Source organism: Petaurus breviceps, unplaced genomic scaffold, assembly GCF_028583685.1.
Source record: "Petaurus breviceps papuanus isolate PSGF00001 unplaced genomic scaffold, PetGlider_PUasm1.0 689, whole genome shotgun sequence".
Lineage (NCBI taxonomy): Eukaryota > Metazoa > Chordata > Mammalia > Diprotodontia > Petauridae > Petaurus > Petaurus breviceps.
The window spans coordinates 9,873,702-9,895,519 of record NW_027186458.1 but is presented as its reverse complement, the minus strand read 5'-3'; the positions used below and the strand labels follow the sequence as shown (position 1 = coordinate 9,895,519).

Here is a 21,818-nt window from a genome sequence, read left to right as displayed (position 1 = left end):
TTTTACTAGAGAGCCTGGTCTTTTAGAAAAATGTGTGGGAAATACTTGTCTCTATGAACGTGTGAGGCATTTCACTTACTATGGAAAGGTCGTCTTGACCTTCGTTGCAGACCTTCAGGGGCGTGAGCACTGCCAAGTACAGGGAAAGTGGGCTTTCATTTGGAGTCGGCTGTTTATCCCGTTCTTTCAGCCCTTGAAACTGCTGTTTTAAAGGGTCAATTGAGAAATCACTATCGACAGAGTATATTTGCTCAGGTGTTTGGGTGGAGCTGACTCTGATTTCCTTTTTTCTTTTTAAACAGTTGTGGTCAGAAATGCGAAGGCATGAGATTTTAAGGGAAGAATTACGCCAAAGAAGAAAGCAGCTGGAAGCCCTCATGGCCGAGCACCAGCGGAGGCGCGATCTGACAGAGACGGCGTCCACGGCCGCCGTGTCAGTCAGAAGCGATGGCTCCGAGAACCCGTGTGCAGCTCAGCAGAGCAGGACGGAGAAGTAAGAACCCTGCAGCTCCCACCCTTCCTGGCCAGGGAGGCAGGCTCTCTCTGGCTCTTTCTGGTTTTTTTCTCTCTTACCCTTACTCCTTCTTTCTCTCCTTCTCTCTCCCTCTGTGTGCATCTGTGTGTCTGTCCCTCTCTCCTCCTTTCTGTCTCTGTCTCTCACTCACTCCCCCACCCCCTTCTCTCTCTCACTGTCTCCCTCCCCTCCCTCACACTCTCTTCTTCTCTCTCTCTCGCCATCCTTCCTGGTGGGTGCTGGGTCTCTCTCACCCAACTTGCAGACAGAGCTCCATTCCTTGGGCACCTCCTGGTCTGTCCTTGGTCTGGTAGAGTGATGGGAGCAGCCCTGGTCCCAGATTCGGAAGAGGCGGGACCGAGCGCTTCACTCAGCAGCTAGGTGCCTACAGCTGGGGCGTCTGCCTCGGCTCTCTCCCCCGCTGAAGTGCCGCCGTTGCCAGGCTTTCCTGGGGGTCGCTGTCTGGGAGGTGTGGGGGCTGTGGCGCCCTGGTTCTCGGCCTTGGGCCTGCTCCGTCGTTAGAAGGCCCCTATGTCCTCCAGTCCTCGCTGCTGTCTGTTGGTCTGGTGACCAGAAGCCGTGTCTGCCCGGGGCTGGGAGCGCTCCTGGTGCCCGTCCTTGGAGGCTGGGCCTCATGCTTCTCTTTGTCCCGAGGGATGCTCAGGCAGCCGGTGTGGCCGCAGCGCGCCCGGCCTGGAGTCAGGGACCTGTGCTTAAATCTGGCCCCAGACTCAGATTGTGACCCTGCACAGGTCAGGTCCCCTGACTGCCTTTTGCCTTGGCCTCCTCAGGCACGACAGAGGGATAGGAAGAGTGCCTGGCTGCTGGGGCGGTTGTGGCGATGCGGCCTGGGTGCTGTGTGTGCGTGCTGCGGTGGTACCCACCTTCTGCCTGGATGTTACCATTCTCCTTCCCCGGTGCCATGCCTTCTGTGCTGGCTCAGGCGCCCCCTTCTCCTCCTCTTTGTGGCTTCAGAACGGGCTGAGCTCTGGAGAGCTCGCCAGGGCACTGCGCCAGTGGAGGCAGGCTTCTGTCTCCCAAGGAACCGAGAGAGCAGCCATGGTGAGCCCGCGGCCACGTCAGCCCCGACGGCTCTCTGCTGCTTCTCCATTTCCTGATGCCCTGGCAGGCTCAGCGGCGCCCTCCGCCCTTCCCCTCCTGCGCCCAGGCCCCCGGGCCGTCCCTCCCGGCTTCAGCTCAGAGGGTGCCCTCGCGTGGTCTTGGCCGTTGGCACCGTGTTTGCGTTCAGGCGTGCTGAGTCACCTCTGGTGACGTCTTTGTCTTGAGGTGCGCGATGGCCAGCACACAGTAGGGACTGAGCAGATGCTCATGCTCTTGGGAGGTCTGCAGGTTACAGCTCAGGAGGCCGGGTGTCGCAGCCATAGCAGGCGTTTGTAGAACACTCACTAGTCCCCTCAGCCTGGGGAGCAGGCGCTGTTGTGACCCCCTTGCCCAGGGTCCCTCCCCATCCTCACTGACCTGCCTGTTTTGGGTGTTCTCCGTGGGGGTCGTAGGTGGCAGATTTGCATCCTCCCCAGTTCAGAGCCTTTTTGCAGCATTCTTAGATCCTGGACAGAGGTTTTCAGCAGCCTTTCTTAGAGGCGTTCCTTTCCTGGCCAGGAGCCCATCTCAAGTTCCCACTTGCCTCCTCCCGCTCCTGATGTGACAGCCCTGCCTGAGCTCCCGTGGCCTGGAGCTTCAGTCAGGAGAAGGCCTGCACCAGATGCAGAGCCGGGGCGCCGTTCTGCTGGCTTGTCCGTTCCTGGCAGCAGCAGAAGGGCGTTCATTGAGAGCTAGCTCCAGGGGCCAGGACCGCCGCCGCCAGGACCAGTCCGGGGTGGCGGGGGCAGCCCCCCTGCTGCTGTGGCCGCGTTGGTGGCAGGACTTGTCGCTGAGGACGTTTGGCGTGTGTGCAAAACTGACTGTGTTTTATGTCGTCATCATTAGAACGATGGCTACGTGGGGAGGTTCTTCCCAGTGTGCCCTGGATGAAGAAGGCGGCGACGAGGACGGCTGCCTTTCCGATGGCCTTGTTCAAGCAGAGGAGGAGGAGGAGGAGGAGGAGCAGGACGCCAGCTCCAGTGATCGCTTTGCCGCGTATCCTCCTAACGGCGTGACTCCTCATCCCTACATGGTCAAAGAGAGCAAGGCTAGGTTAGTTTGGGGCCTTTTCTCTGGAGGGACAGGGTTGAGAGGAAAGGTGGTGGAAGGCCAGCGTGCCTTTCTGGGCCTCAGTTTGGATAGGGCCTGGTCACCAGATCGACGATGCCTAGGAAAATCAAAAACAGCCCAGAAGGTGGGCACTGGCAGGGAGAGAGGCAGACGCGTGTTTGTGGTGGGGCACATGGCCCACCTTGGGATTTTTGGTCATTTCCTGTGTGATCCTTGTTTTAGGGAGGAATACTGTAGCTCAGGTCTTCCCCAAGGTCTTTGGTCCAGCTACCCATGTGTTAGTTTAAATAAGCTATTATGAAACTGCGACATTGTGGGATGTTGTTTGGGTCTCTTCTCTGTGAGAGGGAAGGTGTTTTCTACTTACTTATTTGAAAACAAAAAAAACCTTGATTTCTTTACTTTCTTTTCAACTTTCAGTCAGTGATATCGTATCTTAATTTTGCAGAAACACTGTAAAATGTTGTCAGGTATTTATAGCCGTGGAGGAGCCTTAGGCAGCATCCTTGTTTTGAGATACTTGTCAGAACTGGAGGGTCTGGCTTACTCAGACAGATGAGCGTCCTTCGGGCCTGACTGGGCTGTTCGTGGTCATCGCCCTGATGAGGGCAGCACGCCCTCTCCCGAGCCCATTGGTGCATTACCCTTTGACCTGCCCGTGGCTTTGCTCATTGTCCCTGTTTGGGAGGCCGCAGCAGCTTCTTCAGCCCCTCTTTGGGAAACACTTTTTATCTGAAGCTAAAACCATTCTCCTGACTGCCAGAGGCTTCCAGAGTTCCCAGCTCCCCACTTGTGTTCCCACAGTGCCCTTTTTTCTGAATCACTTCTTCAAACACTGGATGCATTTTCCCACAGAATAGGAAGGAGAACCGGCCCTGTGATTTCAGCAGCACCACAAAATCCTAGTGAGGAAACCCCCTCCGCCCCAGCCTGGCACCGGAGAGCATTGCCTGGAGGCGGGGGGTCCAGCTCAGAGACACAGGGGAGAACCCCACCCAGTAACATTATCTGGGTCATACTGTGTTTCCATTTACTTCGTTCAGTTGCATTGTCCTCACTGCATGTCATTTGGCTGAGTGTTCAAAGGGCCTTCCCAGCTTCAAGTCTTGCTTTCTATCCGTTAGGCCATGCTGCTTCCTTTCTCAGAGCCCACACATCTTGCTTTCCAGGATACTTGTCTGCCTTGGTTCCCAGTGAAAACAAAAAATGATGCCAAGGCTGTCTCCCCTAGCCCTCGCAGCTAATTAAGGAAGGACTGGGACCTCTCTGGAACTTCAAGTGGGGCTTTTAGCATCCTAGCATGCAGGTCAGAGTGGGGAGGAGATGCCCGTCATCCCAGTCTTCCTCCCGAGCCATTGGCGAGGCTTTCCCCTCCCTTGAGATCCCTTCGGTCCTTGTCTGGCCGTCACAGTCAGGTGAGGTGATGTTCTCGAGCCTGCTTCCTCTGTGAAGGCTCTCGGTAGTTCCTTTATGTTCTGGTCAGCCTTCAGTACCAGAACAGCCGGTAGGCAGCAGCCCGCAGTTCAGAAAGAGCCAGCGCCTGCTGGACTGGCACACCTCCATCAGGTGAGCTGCCGGAGTGACCGACCCTGCACGCGTCCTGTGGGAGTGTCTGGGCCCTCCGTCTGCGCCCGGTCAAAACGCTGGCAGAGAGAATGGCACGGCCCCCCGAGCCCCAGCCTGTGAGGCAGTGTTCAGCGGCTCGTGTCCATTTCCCCCAGGTGGAAGGCCGGCCGCCCTCTCTCTGCAGATGGAAACTACCGCCCGCTCGCCAAGACCAGACAGCAGAACATCAGCATGAGGCGGCAGGAGAACCTGCGCTGGCTGTCGGAGCTCTCCTATGTGGAGGAGAAGGAGCAGTGGCAGGAACAGATCAGCCAGCTCAGGAAGCAGCTGGACTTCAGCGTCAGCATCTGCCAGACTCTGATGCAGGATCAGCAGGTGGGCCTGGACCTGGGCCTGGGAGCGGGGCCTGGGGTGTGGGTGGGGCCTGGGGTCAGGGGCAGGGCCTGGGGTGGGGTGGGGCCTGGGCCTGGGGGCGGGGCCTGGGGGAGGGGCCAGGCCTGGTGACAGCCAGCCCTCTGCTCTTCACAGACCCTCTCGTGCTTGCTGCAGACTCTGCTCACGGGGCCATACAGCGTCTTGCCCAGTAATGTGGCATCGCCCCAAGTGCATCTGATCATGCACCAGTTAAACCAGTGCTACACGCAGCTGACGTGGCAGCAGAGTAACGTTCAGAGGTACTGTGGGCTCTCGACAGTGCTTTGGGGCTCATGACGACTGGGGTTAACTTGTGCTCCTGACGAGCTGTGTGACTGTGGGCAGAGAGTTCCCAGGCTCCTGCCCGGTATGGCAGACAGCGCATGAGGGAGGGAGGGACGTCCGGCATTGCGTCTAGTGACCGGCGGCACTTTGGAGCTGGCGAAGCTTTCTTCCCTGGCCTCAGATTGCTACTCGAGAAAAGAAATGGGGCGCTTCCCCCCCATCCCTGGGAGAGAGAGGCCCGGAGGGAGGAGTGCATCCAGGGCTTTCCCCGAGATGGAAGTACGTGCCTCTGTGGGGCAGTCACAGGAACGGTCTCAGAGGAGCGTTTTGGAAGACATTCACGGTTGCTTTTTTTCCAGGCTCAGACAGATGCTGAGTGAGCTGATGCGCCAGCGTGAGCAGCGGCCCGAGAAGGCGGGCAGGAAGGAGCACGGCAGCAGCGCGCAGCCCCCACCCTCTCCAGCTTTGTTCTGTCCCTTCAGCTTCCCTGCCCAGCCCATGAGTCTCTTTAACCTCCCCGGATTTTCCCATTTCTCTTCGTTTGCACCAGGTACATTTTGAGAGCATAAAGGGGATGCAAATAAATGGAATCATGTGTCTTTACCAGCCTTTTTTTTTTAAGGCCATTGTTAAAGGGGATCATCTGCTTTTAGACACTGCTGGTAATATTTTCGTGCTACACAAAGCAAGAGCTCTGGCTGTGGTTGTCTGCTGGGCTTATCTGAGAACTTAATTTAATTGGGAAGTGAACTTTGTAGGAGCTGCTTTTCCTTCTGTAGGGGCCCTGCAGTATTTGCTTCCATGAGCTGGCATCTCCGTCCCGCTGCACTCTTTACCCAGGACTTCGTCTCTTCTCCCCAGTAGGCTCTTGAAGCCCATCACTGGTGTCTCTTTGTGGCAGGGGTGTGGTTGGCCGAGGTCTTGCTCCCTGGCAGCAGCCCCCTCGGTGCCGTGGGAAATGAAACCCAGCAGCTCTGAATTGGGGTCCCAGGGGTTCTCCTTCAGGCCAGCTCCACCCTTTAGAATCAGCTGAAGCCCTCCTGGGTCTCTGTGACCTCTTCTGTCTGCAGGCAGCGCAGCAGTGAGCCCAGTCCGTCCTGACACCGGCTCTTGAAAAGCTGCAGGCTCAGGACGAGGTCCTGGAAGGCCTTGTTTCCCTAGGGGCAGATGGAGCACGTTGAGAAAGGTTGTGAGGCTTCCTTCTGGGGAGGTGTCAGTGCCAGCAGAGAGCACTGGCCGCCCACCAGGCCACTGAGTAGGGAAGAGCAGAGCCTTGGCTTGGATCGAGGTCCCTTGTCCCTTCTATCACTCTTCCTAGGAGCACTGGGGAGCAGGGACTTCCTTCTGTCTGCCTCCTTGCCCCAAGCACTCCCCATGGTGCCTGGCATATAGGGGTTGCTGCTGACTGACTGTCTGACAGCACAGGTCTGCTGGTGTCTCCTTCTGGCTGTGGGAGGCCTGGAGTCCAGGCCTGGCGATGGCACACCCTTGCTGGGGCTCCAGAGACGGCTGCCTTCAGCTTCTGCAGGGCCATGGTGCAGAGGATGTCAGCTTGTACAGTTTGTAGGCTCTGCGAAACTACCCCGGAGAGCCTTGTCTAGGCACCGGTGTTCACAGACCGTAGACTCACTGGAACAAAATGCAGATGTTCAGATAGAAACAAGAGGAATGTGGAGAGGTCTCACGGAACATCCGTCAGTCCTGGTCATCAGTGTTTCCCATGCCAGCTTAGTGGACGTAAAGCGCTGCTAGGGGGAGGGCGCTGGCAAAGCCTGGAAATGGCCTCTCCCGGTTGGGCAGCACTTGCGTCCTCACCAGGCAGAGGAGGGTGGCAGCAGCCGTGGAGAAGGTTGATGAGCAGTCTTCAGAACAGAATTGTTTCCGTTTGAAAAGTGTCACGGAGGAGGATGGTGGAAGCTTCTGAGTAGTTTCCCCCGACAGACCTACAGACAGTAGCAGAGGGTGAGACCCGAATTACCCCATCCATTTCAAGGGAATGGAGGGATGAGACTGGAGGTGGACCCTGCTCCCAGCCCGTCCCTGGTCTGAGCTGTCACAGGTGCTGGTGTTTCCTCTTATGAGGCAGAAGTCACCAGCGGTCACTGACCATTCATTGTTAGTGCTGCTGAGAAAAGGCAGGTCAGGTGCGAGGTCCCAGCCATTTCCTTTGCCTTGGGATGTAAAATGAGACCAGCTCCACCAGTCCCACCAGTTCTCCAGGGCCCTTTGTTTTCTGGATGAAGTGCCGAGAATCCTCTCGTGCTTCTGGAATGTAATGGTACTGCCTCTAGCACAGGTCACTCTACGAACACTTGGCCGGATGCTTCTCCTGGGCCAGGTCTGTTGACAGCTCTTCCGTGAGGGGCCGTGACGTCAGGAGTCCAAGAATGGGGGCCCTGCTGCCCTCGATGGAGAAGCCTTACTCCAAGAGTCCTTGCAGATCTGTTCCTGTTTGTTGTATTCCACCTTCTGTTTTATCATCAGATACCTTGGGATGCCTTGGCCGGTGCTTTCTGTTGACTTGTGTTTTCCTTTCTTCCTCCTCTTAGTTTCATGAATCAGGGTAGCTCATGGTCTTCATCATCATTCTCCATGAGGTTGTACAAGCCTGCTTACATTTTAAATCAGGGTATCCCTTGGGGACCCTCTCTCTCTGGCAGATGGGTGAGGGGTTTGCTGACCGGGCTTTTTAATCTCTCAGGGTCTTTCTCATGGAAACTGAACAGCTTCTGCTAGACTGTCGTATAGAAAGAATTATCATCAGTATTTGTGTTCTTCTGTTCACATAAAGGACTTGGTGCAGATAGCTCAGGAGAGAACTATGGCTTGATTCTTTATGTGTCTGTTCCCCATTTTCATTTCAGTTTTGTGCAGATTTTCACCTGTGCTGCTCTTGAGTGCATCTAGAAAGCTCGATTTAGGAATGGTTTCTGCATCACACACAAGCTCCTTCCTCTCGGTTTATAGTATAATCACTTTCAGCTTTTCTGGTCTTACTGGGTGGTTGACGTGTTTGGCACCTTCTGATTCTTTTTGTAAAGAAACGGTTTCTGATTTCTAGGTACTAGTCTGCAAGAGCCATTCCCTATTCTTGATCCAGTTTCTCTCCACCTTCACCTCTTCCCAGCTTTGTGTGGAAGACACCAATGATAAGAATATGTGGGATTTTCTTTGGAGGGTCTTAGCAGGTTCTCTAGAGAAAAACCACCCCATTGCCCACAACAGATGTTGGAGCTTGGACTGCAGTCATGTATGGTGGTCTTTTGTGAGGATAACTCGTCACGATCCCTGTGATAGAAGCTGACTGAGTGGCCTGTGTCCTATGACGTTCCTCTTGCCTTGGTCTGTAAGCTGAGACCAGCTCCACCACATTTTCCCAAAGAGAATCTTTGAATCAATCCTTCCTTCTGTTTAGTTTTATAACTGCTCCTGTCTTCTGGCTTCTCTCATAGCACAAATGGCTCTGAGGTTGATAGCGGTCTGGACCTCCTGGCATATGTCCACTTGTCAGCCTTCGGGGGCCTTGATCCCACACTTAGTTTGCCAGCTGTGAAGTTAACATCCATTGACTGTCTTACAGCCACCGGATTCTTAGCCCTCGGCACCCCCTTTTTGCTGATCTGCCCCACCCTTGCACAGTCAGAAGGAAGCCAAGGACAGGGCCAATGTGTGTTTTCATTGACTAGGCCCATGACCCAGGAGGTCCCCTAGTCCAGGTGGCCATCTTAGAGGCCTCTGGGTGCCAGTCACTTTACCAGGGGCCAGGAGTGCATCGTCTCCCATCGGGGAGCTTCCGTTCTGATGGGCAGAGTAGGGAGTTGGTCTCCTGGTCACCAGGGATTCTTCTCCTTAGCTCAGCTAGTCCTTGGGTGGATGGGAGGGAGTGTGGGAGCAGTGTCGTGGTACTCACGAAACGAGAACCTTGTTGGGGGTCACAGACTGCACAGTTGTGCAGTCAACAAGCTCCAACTACATGCTTGCCATCCCAGCACTGCAGCTTACCAGATATCTGGCCTTCTCTGGGCCTTGGTGACCTGCTTGTAAAATGAGGGTAATTTCAGCTCTGAATCTGGGGTCCTGTGGATCCTGTCTGAGCTAGCCTCAAAGAAGCCCTGAGGAGAGGCAAATGGGAGAGAAGTCAACTCTCAGCCAGCATTTCTAGAGGCTCTCTTGTCACCTGTGGCATGGTTCCTAGGGCACAGAACTTCTGTATTGGCTAGGAAAATTAGAAAGGGCTTTTAAGGCGATGAAGCTAGAATGCCGGACTGCGGTCATCAGACCCCCAGAGAAGAGATGCCTGTGCTGGAGCCAGCATCCAAGGGTTGGCTTTCAGTATATCTAAAAGAGAAGATGATATTTAAGTGTAAAAAATGATATGCCAGTCGAGAAAGACGGTACCGCAGACAGCCATGGGGACTGCTGCCCCCAGGCTTATTTTTTTTGGTTCTGTGCAGTCTTTAAGAATGAACCTCGCACTAACCCAGGTTACCAAATTGGATTTGAGCACCTGCTCCATCCACAGTATGGAGCTGGGCAGGCTCTGCCGTCGTTCAGTGACCCCATCGTGCCTCCCATGTCCACCCTGAGAAGAAGGTCCCTCTGGACTCCTGCTGGTGGAGGGTCAGGCCCCTCCGAAGGCTGCAGACCTCCACGAGGTCTGTGACCCCTGAGAAGAGATCAGCCTTGCCCCTCACACAGACACAGCCAGCACCACACGGAGAGGCTTCCTCTTCTCACGCACGGCAGCCCAGGAGGCAGATGGGGGGGCGGTAAGGGAGGGTCTCCTCCCTTCCTGGGACCATGTGGGCAAGGATGACCACAGCGCACACTGGCAAGGTCCTGGGCTGCAGAGAAGGTTTCATGACAGGGACTTGAGTGTAAAAATTTAGTCAGCTTCCAAGTGAATGGAGGCTTTTAAAATTTTTGTTTGTTACAGTCATGGGATGACCTTGCTTTTTAAAATTTGCATTCATTAGTATTCAGGGTAAAAGCTTCCTAATATCTTGTCACACCTGTGACTTTCCTCTGACAGGTATGAATTTCAATCCTTTATTCACATCTAATTTTGGAGATTTTGCACAGAATATCCCTACACCCAGTGGTCAGCAGCAACCAGCAGATCAAAATGTTCCAGGAAAAACTGAGTTTGTGGCATTTCCAAAACCCTTCGAAAGCAATTCTTCTATTGGAGCTGAAAAGCCAAGGTATTTTAATTCAGAAAGCCTATCTGTGTGTGTGTGTGTGTGTGTGTGTGTGTGTGTGTGTGTGTGTGCGTGCGCGCACGCACATCAGTCTAGACTTTTAAAGCATAATTGTGCAGGATAGCAGAGAAGGGGAGCTATGGCCTTGAGTGGCTCGGGCAACTTGCAGCCACTCAACCCTCCAGCCACAAGGACTGCCCTGGGGCCTTTGATAAGCTGGTTGAAGGGGACCCTCAGAACACTTGGTTCTAACTGGCCTCCTGGCCTAGGATCCCCCAGGACGCCGCTGGCCTTGGCCCATCAGTGTGCCACCCCCCTTACTGTGCTCCCACACACCCCCAGGGGCCTGGCCTGCAGAGTGAAAGGGGTCCATCCTGTGCGGGCATCACAGCAGGAGGAGGGCGTCCACACTGAGTTTTTGAAGAGACTCCTCCCAAGACTTGGTTTGTGGGGATGTTCCTGGGTCCATGCTTCAGGACAGCTGGACAGTGCTGGCCTCAGAGCCCCTGAAAAATGGGTATTGTAGGGCAGGGACAAGTGCCCTAGAACACTCTTTGAACAGTTCTGCTTGGTTTCCTGTTCCTGAGTCCCCAGACAAGGCAGTTCCACCTGACGTTCTAGCCTAGATGTTTTGGGATCCAGGTTTGGGGGCTTTAGGGTGACAGAGCAAAAAGGGCAGGGTGTGTACCAGGCCGGAGGAATGAGACTTCCTGTTGGACAGAGCCAGAGAACAAACAGCAGATGAACCCAAGCGGTTTTGTTCTGGACTACAACAATGAACCTTCCATACAGGCCTGTCTTTCATGCACCTGCACAGAGAAGTAAGCCTGGCTCTCTTTTCCTTCAGCTTATTCTCTGGCAGGTCCCCCTTTTCCTCAGCCTTGACCTTGAATCAGCCAGCTCAGGTTGGGGGGTGTTCTCAGGCTTTGGCCTTTTGTTGGGTAGACAGACACTGGGATCTCCTTCCAGCTGCCCCTGCCTCTGGAGCTGTGCCCGGAATGCATGAGACTCTTCTTGGGGTAGACCTGAATGTCTGGTTTGATCCGGCATCCATGGGCAGCATCTGGGGCTGCACATGCTAACGGGCTACTCTGAAGTCTCCCCCACACTGTGGATGTGTACCTTCGGGGCTCAGCATAGGCCTAGGATAACCATCCAGGTGGGGGTGGCTGTGGACAAGCAGGGCAGCGTATGAGTCCTGACAGGCTTTGGTTCTGTTTGAACTGGCTTGTCCTCTGTCCTTCTGCTCCTTCTCCACCTCCAAGCCCATTTCTTCTGGGAGTATCTGTACTCGTATCTGCTCTCTGCTGCATTCTCATGCCAGAGAACGGCCTTGTGCTTTGGGGACCGAGGCAACCCCAGTTTGCAGCACCATGTGGACAGCATTCCCCCAGGTTCTAGTGCAGAATTCTGTGGAACTGTCCTTGTGACGAGCCCCCAGGTGATTCTGTACCCCCAGGTCCAGCTCTTGGTGTGAAATATGAGGACTTGCCTCTGGGAGTGGAAAGAGGGGGAAAATCTATCAAGGTAAAAATTCTTTTGTTTTCCTGGTAAGAAATCAAAAGCAGCCTGAAGAGGAGGTGGAGAACAGCCGACCGGCATGGCTATTTGAACAGGAAGGTGGCCTGGAGAAGCCATTCATCAAGACTGGATTTGCAGTGTCCTTGCAGAAAACCGCCCAGAACAGTCGCTCCGGTCAGCTCGACGCAGGCCGGAGAAGGCGCCAGTTTGATGAGGAGTCCTTGGAGAGCTTCAGCAGCATGCCTGACCCCATCGACCCAACCACAGTAACCAAAACATTCAAAACTCGAAAGGCGTCTGCACAGGCCAGCCTGGCCTCCAAAGACAAGACCCCCAAGTCAAAGGTCAAGAAGAAGACTTGTGCCCAGCTGAAAGCAAGAGCGAAGAGCACCGGTAAGTGCTGGGGACTGGGACCCTGTGCTCACCAGCCATAGACAGCGGGAGCAGTGGCCAGCCCAGCCCCTGCGTTGTGGCCATTGCAGGAGCGCCCACGGGGTGCGGGCGCTGCAGGGCCAAGGAGTGTCCAGAGGGAGCTTAGAACCCAGGCCTGGGCCTTGTTCTTGCTAATGCTGAAGTACTGGTCATCATTAACTTCTTTTGAAAATTCAGCAGGTCAAATTTAGGAAGGTTATGTTTAAAACCACTTAATATTGCAGTCCACTTTCTTTGGTGAAGTCTGTAACAGATCAGCTCTGCCAGTCTTGTAACCGGACACGCAGAAGCAATCTGCTGCCCCACAGGGGGCTGCCGTCCCAGTCCCCATTTATCCAGGCTCACCGTCTTAAGGTCAGGCCACATAACCATTCTGCCTTCTGCGAAACGTCTGCCCTTATCTTTAACCCTCCTCCTTGTCCCTAGGACGCTCTAGCCCCATCGACGCATCTTCTGCTGTCCCATCCCTCTGAGCTAAGCCCTTTAAGATGCACGCCACTCCCTTGCAGTCACTCTGCCAGCCTTCTCAGTGGCTGCCTCTGGACCAGAAGCATTTACAGAACTGACCACCCATTCCCGTTCCTCCATGAGCCTCGTGCTTGGGCCTACCTCCCTCCTAGATGTGTGTCTCAGAAGGAAGGGTAGCGTGAAATGCCATGGTCGTTCTCACATCCAGACTGTTAGCACCTAACCTCCAGCCTCTGCGCCCATCACCCGTCACTCTCCTTTCTTAACTGCCCCCAAGCTTCACTCTCCTTATTAACTTCCGCTGCTTGACTTGCTACTGCCCACAGTCTCTTGCTTTTCTGCCAGTGACAGCCTGGGGATCCCTAATGATTATCACTGCAGGAAGCTGGGGAGGCTGGCAGACTTTATCCTTGGGGACTTCCTGACCCCAGAGTCTCTGCAGGGCTTTGGCTCAGCCTTCTTCTTTTACCCAGTGCGCCAGAGGTACCCTGGTGCCCAGCCCATACGCCTTCCCCAATTCCCCTCATGGCTCCCCTGATGCACTTAGCATGTAACACTCCGTGGCAATGCCATGTGCATTTGGGTCTTATTCCCTTGTGAGCAGACAGGATGTCTTCTGTAAATGATTTCGTTTACAAACAAGCAACAGTTATTGATTATGGCATTAATGATAAATTTGTCTTGCATATTCCCTAGTGGATAAAGCAGTTCTTTGCATATACAGAATGCTAAACGAATGAGAAGAATCTAATTAGCTTTAACTGTATCCATATATATTAAGTACCTGTCATGGTTAAGAGACTGCTCGATGCCAGCAATGCCAAGACGATAAACGATACAGTGCCTGCTTAAAAAGAGATGATGTAATCGAAAGCAGGCTTTCCAGCATGTAGACAAATTAGGCAGAATGTAAGAGGGGCCCCTCCAGGTCAGAAAGGGCATCCTGGGGCCATCATTGCACAGAAGGTGGGCCTTGAGGGAAGGGCGACAGTTCCCAGGAATTCAGCCCAGGGGAAGAGATGGCCCTGCTCCCGGTGTGGTGAAGAACCTGCAGTTCCACCTGGATTCGCTGGGGCATCCATGCACGTTGGAGAGGGCCTGCAGTGCCAGCCAAAGGCCTTGGAGTCCATAGGCAGAAGGGAAGTGAGGCTTTGGAGTAGAGGGGTGACATGGCCACCTATATGCCTTGGGAAGCTTGTTTTGGCATCTGTGGGAAAGGGAAAGGATCTGAAGGCGCTGAGACCCGTGCATGTGCGGTGGGGGGCAGGGGTGGGTTGTGACCCTGAGAGCCAGGACAGCAGCCCTCCAGCCCTGAGAGGAGCGCTAACGCAGTGCTTGTTCTGGCTGGCTTTCTCTCACTGCGATCAGGAGACTGCTTTCATTCATTTGGTATCCATGGTGTTACTGACAAAGTCAGCACTGACCCTGAGTCAGGAGCGCGTGCTGGCTGCCCCCCCAGATAAGCAGAGTGAGTCTGGTCTCCGCCTCCTTCTGCGGCCCTTTCCAAGGCTCCTCGGGCCATCCCTTTTCCGTCCACAGCCCCCACCTGTAATCTCTTACCAGGCAAACAGTGGAAGATGGGAGCCGGCTCCCCAGGGGATGGTGCTGATTGCCCCCCCCCACCTGCCTGATGACTGGGCCCCCGTTCTCCTCTGCCAAGATGGCGTTGACTCAGAATGACTGTAGACGTGACTTAGGATTTCAGCGAGCCAGGCACCCTGATGACAACGCTTGTCCCTTTTTTCACTTAAGGGTATGAAAGTGCCAGTGTGTCTAGTGCGTGTGAGCCTTGCGAGAGTAGGAACAGGCATGCAGCCCAGACCGAGGAGCCTGTTCCAGCAAAAGTGTTCAGCAGAAAGAATCATGAGCAGCTGGAAAAAATTATAAAATATAGTCGATCAACAGAGATGTCCTCAGGTAAGGGGGTGGGAAGAAGCGCCGGCTGTGCCAGGCTGGCAGGGCTGGTCCCCGTGAGGTCCCAGCTGCGTTTGTGTGTGCTTGCCCTGGTTCGCAAAAGCATCCTGTACTTTCTTCTAACTTTGTCCCTGGGATCCAGGAAAGAAAGAGCCAGAAAGTCTGGCTTAGCTGGCCTGCAGGAGAGCTTCCGTAGACTGTGTTGAAACGGGGCATGTGCTCAGCCAGCTGAAATCATCTCTGCATTCTTTGTACTAGCTGTTCCTTAGAGCCTCCCCAGAAGTTCTGGGCCAGATCTCAGCCTTCCCTCTGGGGCCTGCAGCGCATCCCACGAAGGTGCTGAGGCCAGGTCTCAAGGGGCTGCCAGGGGTGGCTGCGGCTGCTGCTGCTTTGTGGTTGCGTGGTCATCGCAGCACCAGAGACCTTTCATCACCTGCTTCAGACCCTCCATTTTGCAGATGAGCAAACCAAGGCCCGCAGGGTGAAGTAACCTGTCTTAGGTCACACGCATAAGTGGTGACTCCAGGCTATGAGTTACAAACCTCTGGCTGCACATGCAGCAGCTGCCCCGTCCAAAAAAGGATTCCCCGCTGTGCCTTGTCCAGTGAGTTCTCGTCCACTGTTTGTTGGGAATGGATGGCGTGACTCACCAGTGAACAGGCAGGGCTGTGCAGTCACCAGCCTCACTGTCTCCCCTGAAGCCAGACATAGATAAGGGCAACTGAAGATGGCCCCAGATGCAGCAGGAGGCCCTGGCCTTTCTAAGTTGAGGTCTTTCCCAGGTCTCAGTTTGATTGAGACAACAACTCGGTGACGAAAGCTGGGTAAGAAATCAGGCAAAGCACAGCCTCTTTCACCTAGTTAAAACAAACACGAATCAGTCTGGGAGGGGAAGGCCCTGAGGTTTCTGGCCAAGACAGAAACAGTCCCTGTTTACACTCACTTAGTCATCTGAACCCAAATGATGACCAAGTGAGGTTTGGCCTGGGACGTCATTTAGAACCCCCATGATTGGGGTTTAAGGCCTGGTCCTTAAAAAAGAAATCTAGCCTGTAAGCCTCAAGATAGCGAGCAGCCATCCAATGGCCGCTCCTTTGGGCAGAGCACCCATAGGAGAGAGTGTGATCCCCATCCAGCACCCTCTGGGACCCCTTCTTGGGCAGCCAGAAGCTGCCACTGTTGGATGGGTCTGATTGTCGGGAAATTGACCTTTGCCACAGAACAAGCCTGTTGCACATGGCAGTCCCCAGACCCTCTCTTCTCCAGGCTCCTTCACCTTATCCTCTTGGGACATGGCCTGGGGCCCTCCACCCTCCGGGCTGCCTGCCCCTAGGCCTTCTCTCACTTAACCAAAGTTCCTTTCTGAACTGTAAGTGAGACTGTGACTTTATGATCTCTCTGGATCCTGACCTGCTGACCCAGGGATGCCTCTCAGCCTCATGATGTCACCTCTTCCTTGGCTGAACTGCCACCTTTGCTTTTAGCCACCCCCCTATCCGGCTCTCTTCCATCAGCCTGGACTGCCCGTCTCAGCTGCGTCCGCCCCGCCCTCGGCTCTCTGTCTCTCTTCCACCTCTCCTGTGACGTGTCTGCAGATCTTCCCAAGGCTCCACGCCCAACTTTCCAGTAGGCTGTGCAGGGCTCACTCTCAGAGATGAGCAGCATCCAGGGTGTGGAGGCAGGGAGACCTGACACTTAGTGGGCTCTGTGACCCTGGGCAAGCTACTTCGCCTTTCTCAGCCTTCATTTCCCCAGCTGTGAAGTGGGAAGCATGATAGGCTGTCCCTGCCTTGGCTGTTAGGAGGATCAGCTGAGATCCTCTTTGTGGAGCGCTTTAGAAATGCTAGCTGTTTGTAGTAGTTGTGGTTGGAGGAGATGAAAAGAAGAAACACAATCAGAGTTGGAAGGGACCTCAGAGGCCGGTCAGCTCAGCCTGCACCTGAGCACACGTCCTACTGGACAGGTCTTTACTTGGAGTGCACCCCATGCAGGATAGCTCAGGCTCTAGGCTTCTTAGCACAAGCTTCATTCGGCCTCTTGGTTCTGCCCCTGGGACATCATCCTTTCAGGTGATGGCATTTCTGATCCTTGAAGGCAGCTCTCATATCTCCTGCCTGAGGCTCCTTTTTCCAGGCTAGCCATTCCCTATTGTCTCAGCTGGTTGTCTCCTGGATACCCTCCAACCTGCCTGTGGCCTTTGTAAAATGTGGCTCCCAGGAGAGCCCACGACTGCTCACCTCCCCAGGCAAGGACACTCCTTGTGCCATCAGCCTAAAATCAGATTCAGGGGCTGGCTGGCGTGGCACACCATGGGCTCCCCTTGGACCCCCAGTCTTCTTTGTGTGAATCGCTTTCTAGCCGTTCCTTCAGCATCTTGTGTTTCTGACTTTGATGCTTTGAGCCAGTGTGTCAGATTGAAGCCACTTCCCCAGCCTCCCCCGCAGAATGTCAGCTCCTTGTGGGCGGTTGGCGGCTGGCACAGAGTAAGTGTTGGCAATGCTTGTGGATGGGCAGGTGACTGGCCCAAAGCTTTGTTCTGCCAGGCTGGTTTCTGTCTGTTCTTATTTAGATGGATGTCGCTTGGTGTCAGGTCTGGTAGTAGGAGGTCTCCCTTTGCTTCCTGCCCTTTCTTTCCCTTCTCTTTTTCTCCACAAGATTCTAGATGTTTCTGTTCCTCCAGATGGATTTGTTTCATTCTGCGGAGGACCTTCGGTCGTGTGGGATAGCGCTCGATGTGGGTGGGCAGGGGCAAATGGGTGAAGCAGAGCGTCATGTGTCCTCACTGTTGCCGCTGGCATGGCCCGTGGATGGACAGCGGATGTCGTGGCAGAGTAACTGCAGAGTGTTCTCTGGGTCGTGTCAGTGTGTGGAGAAGCGGCGCTGCCTGTCGGGGGGTCTTTGTGCCCTGCCACTTGGCTGATGGCACTCATCTGTTTGGGTCGGCTCTCCCTGATTCTCTGGGGCCTCTCTCTTCTCTGCCAGCGTCCACACCCTCGCCTTCTCTCCACGCTTCCTTCCATGGCCAGCATTTTCCACATCATCTCACATAAGCCTCTTGGCAGAAGCATCTAGGCCGGCTCCTCCTGCACCGCGGTGCCTTTGATCAACACGTGATCCCGACGCTTCGCCGGCTGGTCCTAGAGCACCTAGGGCTCCTCCGGGCAGCTCTTTTTTCAGTTCCTTGTCTCAGGCTGCTTTTGTCCCATCCTCTGCTGAGGAGCTCCCCAGTCTCTTTACCAGAAGAGCTTAGCCCTTCTCTGTACCTTACGGCCATGGAGAGTTGCTTCAGGCCCCCAGTGTGGTGTGTGTGACTCGCTGAGGGTCACACAGCCAGCATGGGTCAGAGGCAAGATGCTCCCGTCTTTTCCCTGAATTGTCTCAGCCTTGCTTTCCAGTGCTGGCCTAGAGCGGTCACTTTCCTCCCAAGGTTGCCAGCAGCCAGCCCCTCCTTGTTGGTAAGAATCAAGTCCAGAATGGGGGGGGGGGGCGTCCACCTGAAGGGGGCTCCCTCACTAGGACAGCTCCTTCTGGGCCTTCCCAAACTCCTTATCTATTTCCTGTAACCTGCATCCCTCCATTGAATTGTTTTAAGTAAGTTTCTAATTGATATTTTTTCTTACATCACCATAGTACTCCACTGATGCCTTCCCTTCCCCCTCTCAGAGACCCCTCCCATATGACAAGTAGTGGCTTTTAGAGAGCATTAAAAACAAAGTCAGCGCAACTGGTCAGTTCATTAATAAGTCCGCAAATGTGTGATGGGGAGCACCTGTGGGCCTTCCCACTGCCACTAGAGGGCATGTTCCTCAATTAGAACTGATTTATCATGATAGCTCCCTCAAGGGCTCTGAAGTTGTGAGCATGGCCCGCATAGTACATAAGAAGCAGAAAACTGACCTGAAGTGTGAGATGGGGACGAGGTGACTAGGCCTTCACTCTCATCTGGAAAAACACCTGCGAGCTCCCCAGGCATCCCCAGGGGCTGTGTCCATCAGGGAAGCCGGTGCAGGCCCACGCTGCCGTGTGTGAGGCCCGGAGGCCCCGGCTGAAGGGGAGTGGACCTCCTGCCCTCCTCCATCGAGGACCGTGTGCGGTGCTGGGGCCACGTACGAGGGACACTGGTGCAGAGCCTCAAGATCACACCCCATGGGGTGTGGCTACATTGGGGTGCTTAGCAGGGAGAAGAGGAGAATTGTGGGTACATGGAAGCTGTCCTCAAGGTTGGGAAGGGTGGTCCAGCGTGAGTGGGAGTAGATGGTTCTGCTTGACCCCGTGGACTAGAACCGAGACTCTAGGGAGTGGTTTGTTAGAAGTCCAGGAGTAGGGGGCACTTCCAGCCCGTTAGCACTGTCTGAAACAGGGGTGGCTTCCCTCTCCTGAGAAGGCTTCGGCAGACGGGTAACTGTCCTCCACGGCTGGGCCCCTCAGAGCACTTAGCAGCTCCCAGATTCCATGGCGGTCCCTGAATGGCCCGGGCCTCCAGGGGCAATTGGGGCCAGTCTTGCCTCTGAGGCCAACCGAAGCAGAGCGCTTCAGGCAGACAGAGGGCAGGTTCCCTCTTCCTTTGGCCCAGGAAGGAGGATGCCTCGTGCCCCACCCTGAACACAGAAGGTAGTCACACTTCTGGGGCTCATTTCCGGTCGGTCACCCTTTCTTTCCTACCATGGATCTTCTGACAATTGCCTTTATACGGTGACAGAGTTTTAAATGAGTAAAACTCTATAAAAAGGTTTTCCTTTGGTCTCAAAAGCAACTTTTTTTTCTTTGGCGGGAGGAGACAAGGCATTTGGGGCTAAGTGACTTGCCCAAGGTCACACAGCTAGTGTCAAATGTCTGGGGTGGGATTTGAATTCAGGTCCTCCTGTCTTGAGGGCCACGTAGCTGCTCCTCAAAAACAACTTTAAAGAGAGTTTTGTTTTGTTAATTCCGGTGATTCACAGATAAACCTTGTGTTGTATCTGTCCCTTCCCCCTCTCCCTACAGCACATGCTAGGAGAATACTTCAGCAGTCTAACAGAAATGCATGCCATGAAGCACCAGGTAATGCACCCACTTCTCCTCCCTGACAGCATTTCAAGAATATGACCACTTTCTCCTTTCAGTTACTCTCAGTCTGTATACACGCGTGTGCCTGTGTGGGAGGGCCTGTGGGCACGCTCACAGGTGTGCGTGTGTGCTTGGCACTGAGCAGCTGGTGTCTGGCTTTTTCAGAGATTTAGCTTGTACTTGGGAAATATCAAAAGCACCATTTTCCAGAAATTGGAATGTAGAGTTCTCCTCGGAAGTCCCCAAATTGTAGGCTTGCCGAGTTCTTCATTAGTGATCTCTGCCATAGAAGTCAACAGCAAAGCAGATCACATGGAGTCCCAAGTGATGCAGGCTTTCAGAGAGCCCTGCCATGGCGTTCTCTTATTTAAACCAGAGACTCCCTGCCTTGTAGTACATCAGGGAGTTCTCAGCAGTCACCAGTGGGGAGGAAACAGGAAGCTTGTTAACATTTAAGAGGGGGGGAGGCAGAGTCAGCAGAGCCTGTGGAAGCCAGGAAGGAAAGAGTGTCTGCAGCCCTGCGAGGGGGCTGCCTCCCTCACCCAGAGTGAGTTCCACGTCTGAGCAGAGGAGCCACACAGGCCCTAAGCCACAGGCATCCCACACCCCTGCCCCACCCCGACTGGACATGCACATTGGTGTATAAAGCAGTTATTTAATGAGACAAAAAGGTAAAGATGCCCTGAATGGGTAGGAAGATACAGACCGTTTATTTTGTGTGGGGTGTGTGTGTGTGTGTGTGTGTGTGTGTGTAGGAGTGAAGGACGCACAATATACAACCCCTGTGGGACCTTGGGCGAGTCTAGCGCCATAATTCTGTGCCTCTGGCCATGGCCTTGTTGCCTCTCCAGGAAGAACTGGTGTGTAGGGAGCTCCATCACCACCACAAAAAGAAAAGTTTTCTGTTGGGACAGTCTCTTTGGGCAGACCTGCAGAAAACCAGTGTATTGGTATGAGGCAGCATTCATCTCACTGGGGTCCTGAGCAAAGTTTCCATTCGCTTTGTTAGAGAATACACGGAAATGTGTGGAGAAGCGAGTTTGTGTGAGGTTGCCGAAGAAGAGACACTGGACCCTGGTTTGGCCTTCAGTGCTCTCTTTGTCCCACAGTCCGTGCGCCGCGGAAGGGCCGGGGAGCCAGTGCTGCCACCAGTCACTAGCAGGAAGCGCCTGACAGTTCCTCCATCCTGATTCTCTGATCTTTTGTCTTCCAGAAACTGGAAGTGACTTTTCTATGTTTGAAGCTTTGAGAGACACTATTTATTCTGAAGTCGCAACTCTGATTTCTCACAATGAATCCCGTCCTCACTTTCTCATTGAGCTTTTCCATGAACTCCAGCTACTTAACACAGACTATCTGAGACAGAGGGCACTATATGCGCTGCAGGTAAAGAGGGGCCTGGACCCCGCCGGGCGGGTCTCTGTGTCTGCCCTGAGGCCTCCTGTGGGACTGTGGCCAGACTGTTTCTGTGTGCCTTGTGTGGTGCAGATTTTGGATAGCACCCTGTAGCTGAACATCGTGGCCCTTAATGTAACTTCTTTTCATGTTGCCTTAATGGTCTCCACTTCAAAAGGGCTAGTACATTTAAATATGACATACTGAAACATTATTTATTGGTACTAAAATTATTGCTTATTAATAATAGATTTTTAATTATATAAGAAATTAACTGACTTATTTCTTTGTGTAGGACATAGTCAGCAGGCATATTTCTGAGAATAATGAAAAAGGAGGTGAAAATGCCAAATCAGTGAATTCTGCTACTTGGATAGCCTCGAACTCAGAACTTACTCCCAGTGAAAGCCTTGCTACTACCGATGATGTAAGCTATTAATGTTTAATAAGTTGGAGGTGTGTTTTCATTCTATAGCAAATTGGCACCTACCGATTTTACTTTTTTTGTGAACACACTCAAATGTATGTTGTTATGTGATAACTGTGAAAGTACATTTCCCCTTTTAGCCTCAAGTTGGAGGTCCTTGTTGATTTTCAGTCATTTGCTTGTCAGAAAGGGACTCGTCCACAGTTAAGACCTGAAATTACTTCGGGGTGGAGTTAGTGGAATAGATGTGAGCCAGTGGCGTCCCCAGACGTGAACCTGTGTGGACTGGCCCTTCAGAGCTCCAGAGAGCACTAGTGCAGACCCCTCGTGTCACAGATAAAGAGGTGAGCAGGGTGGTCACCTGGCCGGCCAGCCACGGAGTCTAGCGGCCAGCCGGAGCAGCGATCTTGCCCTCGCACCACCTGAGCGTGGCATCAGGCCAGGTGAAGCAGAAGCATCGGGG

General features: G+C 53.9%; 1 protein-coding gene across 4 annotated transcripts in view; it reads left to right on the top strand.

Moving 5' to 3' along the window:
* PCM1 (pericentriolar material 1) overlaps positions 1–21,818 on the top strand; it is a 56,904-nt gene that overhangs the window by 19,013 nt on the left and 16,073 nt on the right. For 2 of the 4 annotated variants that reach the window (XM_069104965.1, XM_069104964.1), the window contains exons 12-22: positions 303–493; positions 2,462–2,668; positions 4,408–4,627; positions 4,781–4,926; positions 5,311–5,501; positions 9,984–10,155; positions 11,708–12,066; positions 14,326–14,490; positions 19,471–19,527; positions 20,747–20,919; positions 21,224–21,355. In XM_069104965.1, the coding sequence (XP_068961066.1) occupies positions 303–493; positions 2,462–2,668; positions 4,408–4,627; positions 4,781–4,926; positions 5,311–5,501; positions 9,984–10,155; positions 11,708–12,066; positions 14,326–14,490; positions 19,471–19,527; positions 20,747–20,919; positions 21,224–21,355 (2,013 nt within the window). The remainder of the gene's footprint in view (positions 1–302; positions 494–2,461; positions 2,669–4,407; positions 4,628–4,780; positions 4,927–5,310; positions 5,502–9,983; positions 10,156–11,707; positions 12,067–14,325; positions 14,491–19,470; positions 19,528–20,746; positions 20,920–21,223; positions 21,356–21,818) is intronic. The other 2 variants (XM_069104966.1, XM_069104967.1) reach the window with 2 other exon arrangements.